Raw genomic sequence first — 15,221 nt, forward strand, 5'->3', positions numbered from 1 at the left:
GGGGAAAGAGAGAGAGGGAGAGAGAGAGAGAGAGAGAGAGAGAGAGAGAGAGAGAGAGAGAGAGACAGAGAGAGACAGAGAGAGACAGAGAGAGACAGAGAGAGAGGAGAAAGAGACAGAGACGGGGGGGAAGCAGAGAAGTGGAGAGAGAGGCAGAAGCAAAGCTGCCTCTCCGAGAGGAAGATGGAAAAGAGAGAGTCCAAAGCATTTTCTTGGTAGTATGTTCAGAGGATCTTTTTGTTACCCTCCTTCTTGCTTTATTGTTATAATAACTCAGAACTGCCTAATACCCATCTGCTTATTTGCACATTTGTGAGGGTGAAACCATGTTCAGACTGTGAAGTGAACAGAACACTGCGCGTTTGTGTTCTGCTTTGTTTCTGTCTACTGCACTCTAGCATGTGATGCTGGCGGGGCGAGGGAATGCCTGTCTTTCCTTTCTCACCTGCATGTTAACTCTACCATGGCATCCATCACAGGCATTAGACATAATTCTGTAGTCTGTTTTTAGCAAAGGGTTAAGGATGAATGACTGGGTTGAGAAAACCACATGGAGCAGCTACCCTTTAGCACACTTACTGGGTTAAAATTGTTGGCTGTCTTTTCATGATTTAAGTTCTCTTAACAAATGTTGTTTGGAGAGCATGTCTAAAAGAAAAACAAGATTTTTTTAAATATAAAATTTTCTCAGTCTGTTTGATATGCTGGCATTTTTACTTTATAAACTTGTTTCTACATTCCTTGGTGAACTATTTAGCATTGCTTGCCATTATGACTGTCTCCGTTTGTGAATATGAAAGTTGGATGGGAAATTGGACCATAGTAAAGTTCCCTGCATTATAGTTGCTATTGATAGTAAGGTTTCAGCTGGGGATAATCTCTCATTCCTCTGCTAATTCCGCAGAATGCAACATAAATCACTTGTGTCTTAAGGCTTAGAGTAGCATTGCTTTTGTTCCTTTGCTTTGCCTGTCTCTGAATTTTATAGCAGTGAAATAGCAATAGTAAATAGGAAAATATAAGTATATTAAATGAGCAGCAGTAGTAAACCAATAATGCCAGTGAAGCTAACTGGCTATCTGAATATAATGACATGTTTATTATACTTACTGGATTGCATAAGTCTCTAACGCAGAACTCAGTACTGTTATAGAAGGCAGCTTCCCCTTGTGTGTGTCTCGGTGCTGTGAGGAATGGACACGATGCCCAAGGGCTCTGCCCGTCATCTGCACTCCCGCCCATGCTCCGTTCTCTTCCTAGAATAGCAGAGCCGACTGTAGTCTGTAGCATGGCGCAGACCATGTGAGGACCTGCTGTAGCTCCCCGTTTAGTCAGGTTGTCTTGGGAGCTGCTTGTTTCATCAAGCACGAGTGATCGTGTACAGTGAGTCTACATATTTGCTGACCAATTTGCACGGGACAGCCATTCCAGATAGTGTTACATTTGGAAAAGGTTTTTCCAAGGTGTCTCCAAATTAATTCACCATTACTATGTGGTTAGAAAACAGGATGGCCTTGTATTCAGAATGTGCGGTCTATGTTCTAGAGCTGTAGGATCCTGTGATTTCCTCATCATGACGCAGCCTTCTAGATCTCAGCTGTCATCTTCATAGCTTGATCGAGTTGATAGGTATAAAATCATTGGAAAGAAAATCTTTACTAATATTGAATGGACATTTAAAGAAATCATTAAGTTATATTAAGTATATTGCCATATCCTAGTGATTTAAATGTTTTTTTGTTTGTTTATTGGTTTTTTTTTTTGCATTTTAAAAGTGAGTAAAAGGGGGGCTGAAGAGATGGCTCAGCGGTTAAGAGCATTGCCTGCTCTTCCAAAGGTCCTGAGTTCAATTCCCAGCAACCACATGGTGGCTCACAACCATCTGTAATGAGGTCTGGTGCCCTCTTCTGGCCTGCAGGTATACATGTAGACAGAATATTGTATACATAATAAATAAATAAATAAATAAATAAATAAATAAATAAATAAATAAATAGTGAATAAAAGGAAGGTAAGAGCTGGAGGTTGTAGGGCACTGTAAAGTGCTGTCTTCTGGACATGGCCTGGTTTCTGTGAGCTCACAGAGCTTTTGCTTCCTCCACAAGAAAGCAGAAGGAATCTTAACATCTACAGAGTAGATGATCCGCAGGCCTCATGCCTTACTGGGAGCCACTGGCACTTGCTTGGGAAGGAAAAGACTTATTCTTTCCTGGAGGACCGGCCACTTGTAGGAGCACCAAGCGCCGTGCCAGTGAATGCCCCGTTGTCTATGCATGAGCACTGACTGGACTTGGCGGGCTTCCAAAGGGAAAGAAAGGAATAAAATTGGGAAGGGGACATTGTATGCCTGGATGAAATTCTGAAGAATAAAGAGAATCTTTTTAAAAATAAAATTAATAAAAGTGTCTTTTTTTTCATAGGTACCAAAGATGTCCAGTGGGAATTTGTACATGGCTTACTTGAAAATGCTATCTATGGAGGCCGCGTAGATAACTGTTTCGACCTCAGGGTTCTTCAGTCATACTTGAAGCAGTTTTTTAATTCTTCTATAATTGATGTACCAAACCAAAGGAACAAGAAAAGCATTTTTCCATATTCCATATCTCTCCCAAACTCCTGCAGCATTTTGGTAGGTAGAAATAATAATTTCCCATGCATTTTCTGGACCTGCACATACATGAATTATATGATGAATATGTTTGCAGTACAGATTGTTTGTTTTGGCAATACAACTCTGATTTTTAGAACTTGCATCAATAAAAACTTGGTTTAAGTGATTGGTCATTGTAATTGTAAGATAGTATGCACACAAACTGGGAGTATGGCGCCAAGGAAACTCGCTTGATGCTAGGCTTCTGTGAAGAGCTATATATCTTACTGTAAAGCCTGCCTAGCTTCAGTCTGCGAATGGCATAGATACGTGGAACAGACCTAAACAGTAAAAAAAAAAAAAAAAAAAAAGGTTGTTCATTTATCTGTGGCCAGCTGCTGTGGCTTACATATGTGTTTATTTTAACAAGCAGGAGTTCTTGCCTCAAGTCCTGACATGGCTCTGGATGCCACTCACCTTCTCTGTGGCATGTGCTAAATATAGCCTATAGAATCCAACTGTGTCTACTTTCCCATAAGCCTGTGTTTGTATATATGCTACATGACTTTTTACTAAAGAAGGTACTGTGACATTTCTTCATAAATTTCAAAGAAAAGCATATGTGCTTGATTAATATATTACTCTCATTTTGTGATTTTTTTTTCCTTACTCAAATAATTTTTCAAAAATATTCTTGATTTGAAAAAAAAAAACCCAAAAGCCTAAATAGCACTGTTAAAATTGGTACTTATTGAATATAATTTCTGTTGTTAATAACAAGTCTGCTTGATTCGTGTGTCCTTTATTTCCCTAAGCACTCAAGAGTGTGCTGTTCAGAGCCAGTAACGTACCATGTACTGTGGAAAGGGGCACAGTGTCACTAGTTTCAGGTACAGAACAGCAGAGCAGATGAGCGAATGTCTGTTTTCAGGTGATCTCTCCCAACAAGTTGTAAGTTTGTATCACTTGAAACTTATTTCCAATAATAAAATTCATGCAGAAATGTGCTCACAATAGGTGTGCACAGTAATTACTTTTATATCTTAGACACATGAGTGTAAGCAGCTTGCAGTATCCTCAGCCAGCCACATGCCCTGATCCTGCTTCTTCTAGCTGCTACTTGTTTCACAGAAGAGGCATTGTATTGATTTCCAGTCTCCTAATCTTTGTGTAAATGACGGTATACGGTAGACATCTTGTGTCTCTGTGAGGATCTATTCTTGGGATTTGTGACTGCCATGCTGCTAGTTAGCAAGTCAGTCTCAGAAGACAAACACCTTAACTTTTCACAGGTAATAGTTTTAATTTCATCAGATTCATAACAGTCTCTGTTCAGCTTTCTGTCCTATTCCATTAGCTGCCACATTTCCCAGAGGGCTGGGAATGTGCCCCTGAGGCTGCAAATGCACACATGCTCTGTGTATGTCACTGGCGCTGGGAGGAAATTGACAGTCATGGAGCTGAAGGACAGACTGTCAGAGGACATCCTAGTCCTGGGCTTCCTGGAATTTTACGGTTTTCTTCAAGGGCAGCTGCAAAGGATGAGACAGAATGAAAAGAAATCGCCCTTGCTCAGCAGATGCTGTGTAGTTGCATGTGTGTGTGTGTGCATATAATACCTTATCATAGTTTACCCCTATGAGAATAACTCTCTGCTTTGGACCAAAGTGAATGAGTGTTTTCTTGGTCTCCCCTTGAGTTTTCATCTAAAATTAGGAATAAGTAAGTGTTAGGTTGGTGTGAAGGAAGTGTACGCAGTCCTCAGAGTGACCCTTAGCATGAGATTATCAATGGGTTATTATTGTGTGTCAACACCCACTTCCCCAGTGACAGAAGACAGGTGTGCCGGTGGAACTGCCTGGAGACAGCAGTGGAACAGCAGGTTGTGATTATAGGTTGTTTTAAAATAAAGCAACCAGTGATTGTTGAGATGTGTAGGAGCTGAACTCTGCAGGTGGGCTTTCGTGTGCTGTAAGAAATTAAGACTCCTTAAATACATCTAGCCCAGCATCTTACACATGGTCAGCAGATCCACTTATGTATGTTTGAATCCACTTGGAGATTCTGCATGTAAGGAACTGAAACAAGAAAATACGGCATCGAGCAGTTAATGCACAGAGTGTCAGTGACAGCGCTTGCTATAGGGATCAGAACACTGTAGAAGTATTTATCCAGCAAATATGAAATGTGAGCACTTATGTAGTCGTTTGTCCATTGTCCACTGTGTGATCTTTGTGGTTGTAAGTCCGTCTTTGGTGACTAGCTTTTCCTTCGTTACCTGTAGGACTATCGTGCTGTCATTGAGAAGCTCCCTGAAGATGATAAACCCAGCTTCTTTGGTCTGCCTGCCAACATCGCTCGCTCATCTCAGCGCATGACCAGTTCTCAGGTAAGAACACGCTGCTACTGAGCACAACTACTCCTTACAACTTTATTTCATTTAACAGAGGACACTCCATTTTTACCTTCAGTTTTAAAGGTGTCAAGTGATTTTACCCTTCTAAATAACACTGAATACCTCAATTTCATTTAAACATTTGATTTATTCCTATGAAAGATTTTAATAAGATTACTTTAAATGTAACTTGTATGAGTGAACTTGCCACCAAATTTAATACTGTTCTAGCATGCAGAATTAAATACCTATTCTTTCTTTCTGCATTGTCTTATAGAATATATTGTTTGATATTAATTCATTACTGGGTGTTACAAATGTCTTCCCAGGCTTCACAGCATTGCTTTTAGGCCTCTGACCAAGGCAGTCTGGTGGAGAAGACTGTTGACATCACGGGAGCCAGAGGAAGCAGGCAGAAGTATATGACAAAACTCCAATAAGATGTTACTCCTCATGGTCCACTGACTTCTCAATAAGCCATTAGCTTTGAGACAAGTGCTTACTCTGAAGCACAGTACATAGGAACAACTTGTCTATAGGGCCTAAGTTGTTGTCGCTCGGTGACTTGAACAGCTCCTGTTTACCGACCTCACCAAGTCTGAAGCCCTTCCCAGTGCTGTGTTCAGGGGCTTACTCACTGTTCACTGACTCTTTCAAATAGGAGCCGCTACCTTTACCTTTTAAGAATTGAGGAAAGAGACACAGAGATTGTTTATTTTAAGATGCCCAAGATCTAGGGCAGGGCTGGACTTTTAACTCAGGCTTTCTGATTTATTCTTCTTTAGAAATTTTTTTTTTAGTGTTTTGTAGGTGGAAACTGCTCGTTCATTTCCTGGCCACCCAGACCTGAAATAATCAGAAACTTTATAATTACAATACTGCTTGGCCTATTAGCTTATGCATATGTCTAGCTAACTTTTATATCTTAAATCAACCCATCTCTATTAATCTGTGCATCACTGTGAGGTTGTCGCCTACTGGTACCAGCAAGCTCCAGCAGGTGTCTTTCTCCTTTGGTGGCTACATGGTGTCTCCCTGACTCTGCCTTCTTTTCTCCTCTATCTGTGCTTGAAATTCCCACCTTGCTCTAAGCCACTGGCTGAAATAGCTTTACTCATTAACCAATAAAAGCAACACATCTAAAGAAGTACTTCGCACACCAGAGTTTTATTTTGCTTTTAAGATTATTTGTTTTTAATATGTGTTTTAAATATGTGGTTACCTGCGTGCATGTCTGTCTGTCCACCATGTGCATGCCTTGTGCCCACAGAGGCCAGAAGGAACATTAGATTCCTTAGACTGAAGTTGCAGATAGTTGTGATACATGATTTGGGGACTGAGGGCTCAGCTAGGTCCTCTGGAAGAACAAGGACTCTTAGATGATGAACTGTCTCTCCAGCCTCTCTTTCCCCACCTCTCTCTTTCTTTCTGGTTTTTTTTTTTACACCCCAACCAAAGGTTCCACTCCCTCCTCTCCTCCCAGTTCCTCCTGCCCCTGCCATCTGCTCCTCCTTGTTCCTCCTTCTCTGTCTCTCTTCAGATAGGAACACAGCCCCTCGTATGTATGTGCATCTGTGAGTGCGGGCTTGTAGAGGACTGTAGGGCAGTGCTTGTGAGGCCAGAGGAGGGTATCAGATGCCGTGGGGCTGCAGTTACATGCAGGCGGTTGTGAGCTGCCTGACTTGAGCACTGGTAACCACACTTGGACCCTCTGCCAGAGTAGTGTACTCCTAGCTGCTGGGCTCTCTCACTCGCTGTAGTAATAGGAGTGGAGGGGCTGCGTCCCCAGCACCCCAGCCGCCTGCTAGCTTATGCCCCGGACATAATTACACGGACACTGTATTCTTTTTAAACACTGCGTGGCCCATTAACTATAGCCCTTACTGGCTAATTCTGATATTCTAATCAACCCATCTCTAATAAACAGTGTACCACCAGTCTTACTGGGAAAGATTCAGCATGTCTGACCTGGCGGCTTGCTTCATCGTGTGCACCCGGGAGAGGGGAGCATGGCCTCTGCTCCAGAGAGCAGAGCAGTCAAGTCTGACCTCACTTCCTCTTCCTCCCACCATTCTGTTCTGTTTACTCCACCCACCTATGTTCTAACCAATAAAATGGGCCAAGGCAGTTTCTTTATTTTTTAACCAATGACCTTCCTCCATCATGTCCCCTTTTTCTATTTAAAAAAAAATTGAAATTTCCTGCTTCATGGAAATGTCTGCTGGAAACTATGGGCCTGTAGGTCGAAGATGGATGCCCCAATGGTACAGAGAAACTTTGGGTGACTGTCCAAACAGCGAGATGTGTCTGTCATTTCTTGAGTTTGAAAGTTGCTTATTTCTTGTTTGCTTAGGTAATATTGTATCTTTCTGGAGTGTTTGATGGAGTTGAAGAATAGATAAATAGTTATAGTTATAGTTTTCCTTTGTTATGATAAAAGATAAAGTAGATATAAATATTGTAACTGTAATTCTTACTTGATAACTGTTTTGTTATATGTAATTTTGCTATGTTAAAGTTAAAGCCTTCCTTCCTTTTTTGTTTAAACAGAAAAAGGGGAAATGATAGAGGAAGGTCATTGGCTAATAAAGAAACTGCCTTGGCCCATTTTATTGGTTAGAACATAGGTGGGAGGAGTAAACAGAACAAAATGCTGGGAGGAAGAAGAAGTGAGCTCAGAAACCATGCAGCTCCTCTCAGAGGCAGACACGATGGAGCAGGAAATTTCAAAGGCAGTCACTATCTGCTGTGTCCTGCAGAATGTCTTGCAAACTCTTTCATAAATCAGGAACCCCGAAAGATCATCTCACCTTTAGGCCAGTTCAGCAGTCCTCTCTCTGAGGGTTCTTTGTGTCCAGTTTATGCAACAGTCCAGGCCAGGAGCAGTTTCTTGCCCAAATGGCTATCAAACTCCATAAGGATCCTCTTCGATGCCCATCTTCTTCTTGAAGTAGATTGGTGCTGCCAGGAGCAGAGTTCCTCATTGTTATGAAAAACCCTAAGTTATTAAAACATTTAAAATGCCATATTCTATAATCTTTGAAAAAACTTGCCATGTCATAGAAAAAGTTTTTTTGAATTTATCTTGAGTTATTCTTCTTTACCATTTCCTGTAGCAGCATGGACCTTTGCAAGTGCAAATGATATGGAATGAGCCATTTCAGAGGTTCTTAGCATAGTCTGTAGATGGAGGCTCCAGCAGCCTTTAAACACTTACATTCATTCTTTGCAGGCACTGTAGTTAGGAGGTATTTCCTTAGTTAAGTCTACGTGGTTATACTATACTGTTGCTTATCCAACACTTTTTTTTTTTTAGGGTTTTTTTTTTTTTTTTTAGTTTTTCGAGACAGGGTTTCTCTGTAGCTTTGGAGCCTGTCTGGCACTAACTCTTGTAGACCAGGCTGGCCTAGAACTCACAGAGATCCGCCTGCCTCTGCCTCCCGAGTGCTGGGATTAAAGGCGTGCGCCACCACTGCCCCGCTCTCCAACACTTCTTAAGTTGTTGTTGCCTCTTGTTTTGTCATTAAGTATATTAACTGTTTTGAAATTTCGGTGCTCATTCTCCAATCATTGCAAAACAATTTGAACATATATTTATAAAAATATTGTTCCTTAGAACAAATGAGCTTTCCATCTCTGCCAATGAAGACAATCTCCAGTTCCTTTTTGTTTTCTCATTTAAAGTGTCCCTTGAGTTTAAGAATGTGCCTCTTCCTCAGGTCTCCATCATATGTGCCTATGCCCTCCTTGTTTCCAGCCATGATTTTTAGCTGACCTACTTATCTTTAGCATCACATAAAGTAACATGTAGGACCTTATATCTTGGTATGTTTTAGGTATATTTACCAGTTTTATGTTGGGATCTCTTTCTTTAAGTGTTGTACTCTGTGTTCTATCAAACTGACTGCTTTGAAATTAGATGCATGTATTTATTACCATTATATCTTTCTGTTGATCAGTTGATCACTATATATTGACCTTCCTAGCTTCGTTACAGACTTTGTGTCAAAGTCCATTTTGTCAGCCATAAGAATAGTTCTCTTCTTTTCCTTGGCATACCTTATTTCACAGTTTCACCCCGAGTTTCTGTGCGTCCATCGGAAAGGGAGTTTCTTGTGGGAAGCCATATATTCTTGAGCCTTGTTTGTATGTTTGCTTGTTTGTTAATATTTTTAAAAATCCATTCTGATGTTAATTGAAGAAGTTTATTTTTATATAATGCTATAAAATTAGATAATTAGAAAGTTTTTTTTTTCCTAGTTTGGTGTATTGTGTGCCCTTTTCCTCTGCTCTTATTCACCTGTTAGCTTAACAACTTACTATATTGATGTGTGGTTCTTTATCTGTCATTTGTGTTTGTGCTCTTCCGGTGGGACTTGTCCTGCCTCATGCTGTCATGATAGTCTAGTGCTCTTCTGCTTCTCTCATGGGATCCCTTAGCAGCATCCTTTTCTTCTTCTTTTTGTTGTTGTGGTCTTTGTTTGTGGCACTGAGCTTAAGCATGTCTTCTCAGTCTTCTCAGATGGTCATGAATCATTTCAGTTTTTGGTTGCCTTTGAAAGTCATTATTTATCTTTCATTTTTTTTTAAAAAAAATTGAAGTGTGTACATGTGTATCTTTCATACGTTCGTGCATGCATATGTGTATGCATATGTGTGGAGGTGTTAAGGGGATTGTACATGCCATAACATGTTTAAGGAGGACAGAGGAAGAGGATGACTTTGTGGGATTGGTTCTCTCCTTCCACCTTTACATAGTTACTGGACATCAAGCCCAAGATGCTAGACTTGCATGGCAAGCTGTATACCTGCTGAATCATCCCATTCCTTCTTGTCCAAAAGGCAGCCAGATCACTGTCACAATCTTGCTTAGCAGCTATTTTCCTTTCAGCATTTGCCATTTTATGGAGTAGGGTTTCTGCCAGGTAATCTGCTAATGTAATGAGAATACCCTTAAATGGGACCCAGCACTTTCTTGAAAATTTAACTACATATAATTAAACATGAAAAGCATCACAACATAATGAAACCCAATGAATCATTGACCAAGAAAAAGGCATTATAATGTTTTGCATGAATTACATGAGTTTCTTCTGCCTCTGTGCTGTAGGACTCGTCAAGCTGTCTCTATTTAAAACATATTTATAATTTTATACTTTTCTAAAAGTGTTGCATTTTATGCATGCAATGTTTTATCTCTTGGTTATACACACACATGCACACATATACACACATATATTCATTGAATATATACACACATACTCTTGCACACACACATTTGATAGAAATTTTTCCTTTCCCCTAAGATTCATCTGCATTGTTGTTGTGTGGAGTTTTATTGTTTACTATTACTGTACAATATTGCCTCACACAAATGTTAAACAATTGATTGTTTTTCTTATTGATGAGCATGTGGACTACTATAGATTTTTTTAGTATTAGAACAGGGCTTCTGAGAACATTTGTGAGTGCATCTCCTGATGTATACATGTACATACATGTAGTACAGTTTCTACCAGGGACCTGAATTAATATGTGTGTTTTTAGGGAGGCAGTATTATTAGACTCAGAGGCAGGAAAGTGGTCACCCTCTGTATTGCATCACTTGTCATTTTAGACGTCTGTCTCTTGCCATCTGGCACATTAACGACAGCCTCTCCTTGACGAGCACTCTTGAATACTGTGAGAGTGCACTTCTTCCCTTGAGTGACAGTTCTGCCTATGTGACTAGATCACTGTGGTGGCGTTTAGAGAATGGGGTACAGAGTAAGGTTTAAGCACGTTAGCAAGTGTTTATTTGCAGAAGACTGCTGCTTAAATTGGCAGCAGGTTTTGAGACGTAATTCTCACCTGTCTAATCTATGAGAAATTGTAGTCAAAGGTTTTATGTGGCTTTCATATAAGACTGTGTACTTTTTGCAGTAAATCACTTGCATTCAGCGACTGCGGTGAGCGTGACTCATCCGGGTTCCCTCAGATACTAGAAAAGTCTAATAAACATATTCCTGAAGTGTGGGTCAGCTTTGGGTACACATCCGTTGGAGTATATGAACTCCACTTCAGGAGCACTTTGGTTGCTACTTTGCACTGCACAGGCAGCACAGAGCCATGAGTGGACAGCTCATGCCTCATAATGTGCATTCCTGATCCTTTTGTTGCTGCTCTGATTTTGAGTACTTTATCTGTTGTGAGTTCTAAGACTAAGAAAAGTGAGTAGACATTTTCAGTGTATTTAATTTGATACTTACTACATTTTAAAGTTATGTAGAAATAATCCACTTGTAAACCAGATTTTTAACCTTTTTATAGGTTATCACATGATAAGGAATAAAATCATTTTATCAAATAGGAACTAAGGGAAGTGCTGTCTTAATCTCTTATGAATTTGACTTGATGGTAATAAAAAGAAGGTGGAAAGAAAAAAAACTTTTCCATCAAAGAGCATAATAAAAACAGAAGGAATGGCAGTATCAGTGAAGACAGCTGATACTGAAGGTCCCCCCATCAGGTGGGAGCCAGCAGGGACCTCCACAAGAGAAGTGTGTGCTGTGAGTCTTTGCACCGTGGAGCAGCCATTCAGACACTGTGACTTCTGGAGTCAGCACTAAGTATACTTTCCCAAAGGATTTGTTCAAAAATACAAATGGACCTGAATTTTATCACACATTAGAACTTATTAACCAGTGACTGGAAATATGGGGTAAATGAACAAATTAAATGACAATGCAGGGTACGAATTGCAGGGCATCTTGCCAGATAGTTGAGGGATTCAATTAACATGTGATTGATGACCCATACTTCATACATACCCATACCCATGACATTAAAAAGACATACTAAGAAACCACATATCCATATAAGTTTTCTAGAAATTAATGTTCCAACAATCTGGCTTAAAAGTTTTGAAGCAACCACCAATAAAGATATTTAATATGTAGCAGGTGTTATATCAAAATAATTAATTTTTATGTCTGTTAAGAGGAATAGTCACATTGTGCTCATGCTCTGAGGGCGGGGATCTAGCAGATGGTGAGGCAAGTACAAGGCATTGATAGCTGTTAGATGTCAGTGATGGCTCCCTATGTCTTTGAAAATTTTGTTGGTGAATCTAATTTTTAAATTTCAAAACATGTAAAGAATATCTGTGTGATACACACCTAAAGTTGAGTGCCTGTCTTACTCCATGAGTGATGGCGTGCATCTTCACAATTGGAGGTCGTATATGACAGCGCCAGCCCCAGCCCCAGAGTGAGACAGAAGCAGTTTCTATGCCTCTTTGGAAGGCATTTGCCAATAAATCTACCCTGATAAATGGGATGAGGGCAATAAAGAGGCAGGGATTACATTTGAGGAACTCGGAAATAATTAGAAAGTTTAGTGCAAGTTAGAACTTTGTAGTCCTTTCATAAGGTCCAGACCCAAAGCCCATAGTGACAAAGCTACCATATCTGCTGTGTCACAGTACATAGGGGACAGATTGACCTCAGAGGTCCAGTGTGAGTTTGGCTAACCCCCTTGCTGTGGTGAGAACATGTACCAGGAAATTGAGATGGAAGACACTAGGGCAGTGTAGAGGACCAAGGACATTGTGTCCTGTCTCTCATGATGTACCTCCAACCCTGCCCAATAGTCCATTCATTGTGAGTTTATCCACTGATGAAGCTAGGGCCCTCCTGCTCTCAGCTCAGTGATTGTTCATGAGCTGGCACCAAATTTTCAGTACATGGTCCTTTCTGAGGATACAGTAGTAACTTTCTCATTTTTTCCACCAAAGTAACAAATACTTTAAACCGCCACCACCCCCATGTTTTAGCTTTTCCAGAGAGATGTTCTAAAAGCTACCTTACCCAAGTAACCACTTTTCTCACTTTTTTTTGACATGTACTAAAGACAGATGTTTAATCTGTATAGCTTACAAGCTTTGACCTGTTTGCACGTGTGAGACCATCACCATGTTTAGATAGTGGACACATTTCCGTTGCCCCTGGTTTACACGTGTGAGACCATCACCGTGTCTAGAGAGTGGACACGTTTCCGTTGCTCCCAATTTCCTTTGTCATGTTATAATCCGTCCCCCCAATTAACACTTGGTTTCGTTTTGATCATTCTAAGTTAGTTTATATTTTCTAGAATTTTTTATAAAAAATATAATACAGTTACAATTCTGTATAGCTTCTTACTATATCTGAAGTCGCTTCCTGCTAAGTGCTGAATATCACTCCTATGGTTGATCACACCACAGTTTGTTTAGTCCTCAGTCATGAAGGGAGTTCAGAGTGTTTCTATTCTGGGGCCCCTAAAATTATCTGCCACACAATTTTAACTAAGTAGACTTTGGTATACACATATACCCCATTTCCTTTCAACATTTACCTAGTTGAGAAATGGCTAAATAAAATAACAAGCATATTTCCTAATTCACTGCTAAAGTGTTTTTGAATATGATTCTTTTAAAAAAATTGGCAAAGTATTAGGAAAGATGAGGTATTCTAGAAGTGTCTTGGTTGGAATTGTGTAAATGGAAAGAACTAATAGGGTAAATACAGAGCAAATTATTAGCTTATAATGGCTTATAGGCTGTGGGATGCAGCTTCAGCTATGGCTGTCTTCATATGAAAAGGCCGAGAATCTGGTGCTTATTCAGTCCATGGGGCTTGCTGCCTCAGTTAGTCTTCAGTCTACCCTGGAATCCTGGCTAAGTCGGTTCCGACACCAGGAAAGGATTGCCACAGTGGCAGGACAGGTGAACTTACCAGCAAGAGTGAGAACAAGCAAGCAAAGAACTAAAGCTCCCTTCCTCCTTATCTTTTTATGTGGGTTGCCACTAGAAGGTGTAGCCCAGATTTAAGGGGGGGTGTCTTCCTACCTCAAATGATCTAATCAAGAAAATCCTTTACAAGTGTACCCATCTGTTTGGGTTTTAGTTGATTCCAGATGCAGTCAAGTTAACAACCAAGATTAGCCATCACATGGGCTATACACCCAAGAGACTAATGTAGAGAACCCATCTCATTAGTACAGTCATTAGTTACAGAGGTATGATCCGAGCAGGATGCCTGGGAAGCCCCCCAGTTGTCCAAAGGGAACAGAACATCATAGTGACATCTCCTCGTGGCCCAGGAAGCATTTGTATAGTTAAGTGACCTACATCTGGTTTTAGTTACTTAGCATTAGCCAAAATGAAGTCCAAAATATTTGCACACATGATGTATAATGAGCAGTCCCTATTACTTAGGTAATGCAGTTCAGGGCTTATTAGATACCTTTTGAAAAGAGGTTCCCGTCTTTACATTTGCTTGTGTTAAAATCATGTTGGCTGCATCTCTCTTGGCGTAGTTTCTGGCCTTTGATACCACATTGACTTGAAACATGATCCTGTGAGCTCTTAGTGTAGCAGCTTGTTTCACTAATAGCCAGTACCCATCATTGCCCATTGTGCTTTGGGCTTGCATGTGACTGAAAGTTAAAATACCCTTGGTTCTGGGTTTCCTAACATTCAAACAATAAACCTCTAGGTATTTTTTGTGTATAACATATTGGCATATGTGTTAAGTTTTGTATGTATAGTAAGATGAACGTGCTTTGCCATCACCTTGAGGGAACCATTGAAGAAAATACTCTAACTGGATTGAAATGTGTTACCAGATATTTCCCCCAGCTTTATAAGCAATAAGTGCATTAGGATTTGTAGAACTAGCAGATGTGTCATAGTCAGCCGTGCTCGCTCTCTAACAGGAACGTCTTTGAGGCTTGGAGCACCCTCTTTTTTTATTCTCTGCTTGTAACAGAATCATCATTGCATTATGTGTGTGTGGTGCCATCTTTCTAGAACAGAAGCATGGCCGTTTAGCAGGATAGTCAATATTTCTTTTAAATAATTAAAAAAGATATGCATTTGTACTTATTCCTTTTGTTTTTACTTTGCATTCTTGCTTTCTGTCATCTAGTCAGCATTTCTTTTAAAATACTTAAAAAATATATTTGTACTTAATTCCTTTTGTTTTTTTTCTTTGTTTTCTTGTTGGTTTAATAAATTTAAAATACAGTAAGTGATAGCAAGCACAGTTAGAATGCCACACCTCCCGACTGTCAACCGGGGACATTGTGTAGTGAAGGGATGCTAATATATTAGGTGCTATGTAGAGTTCAGCTACGGCAAATGAAGACGATTTGTCAGGAAACAAAGAAAGTCAAACACTGAATCTCCACAATGTTTTTAGACTAGGAAATCAATCA

The 15,221-nt window shown here is 40.1% G+C and overlaps 1 protein-coding gene across 1 annotated transcript in view; it reads left to right on the top strand.

Moving 5' to 3' along the window:
• The window catches only part of Dync2h1 (dynein cytoplasmic 2 heavy chain 1), a 226,796-nt gene that overhangs the window by 170,353 nt on the left and 41,222 nt on the right, over nucleotides 1-15,221 (top strand). Inside the window, exons 81-82 of the mRNA XM_050130242.1 lie at nucleotides 2,421-2,629; nucleotides 4,875-4,979. Coding sequence (XP_049986199.1) covers nucleotides 2,421-2,629; nucleotides 4,875-4,979 — 314 coding nt within the window. The remainder of the gene's footprint in view (nucleotides 1-2,420; nucleotides 2,630-4,874; nucleotides 4,980-15,221) is intronic.

This window comes from Alexandromys fortis, unplaced genomic scaffold, assembly GCF_014885135.2.
Source record: "Alexandromys fortis isolate MF-2015 unplaced genomic scaffold, M_Fortis_MF-2015_v1.1 scaffold_311, whole genome shotgun sequence".
Taxonomy (NCBI): Eukaryota; Metazoa; Chordata; class Mammalia; order Rodentia; family Cricetidae; genus Alexandromys; species Alexandromys fortis.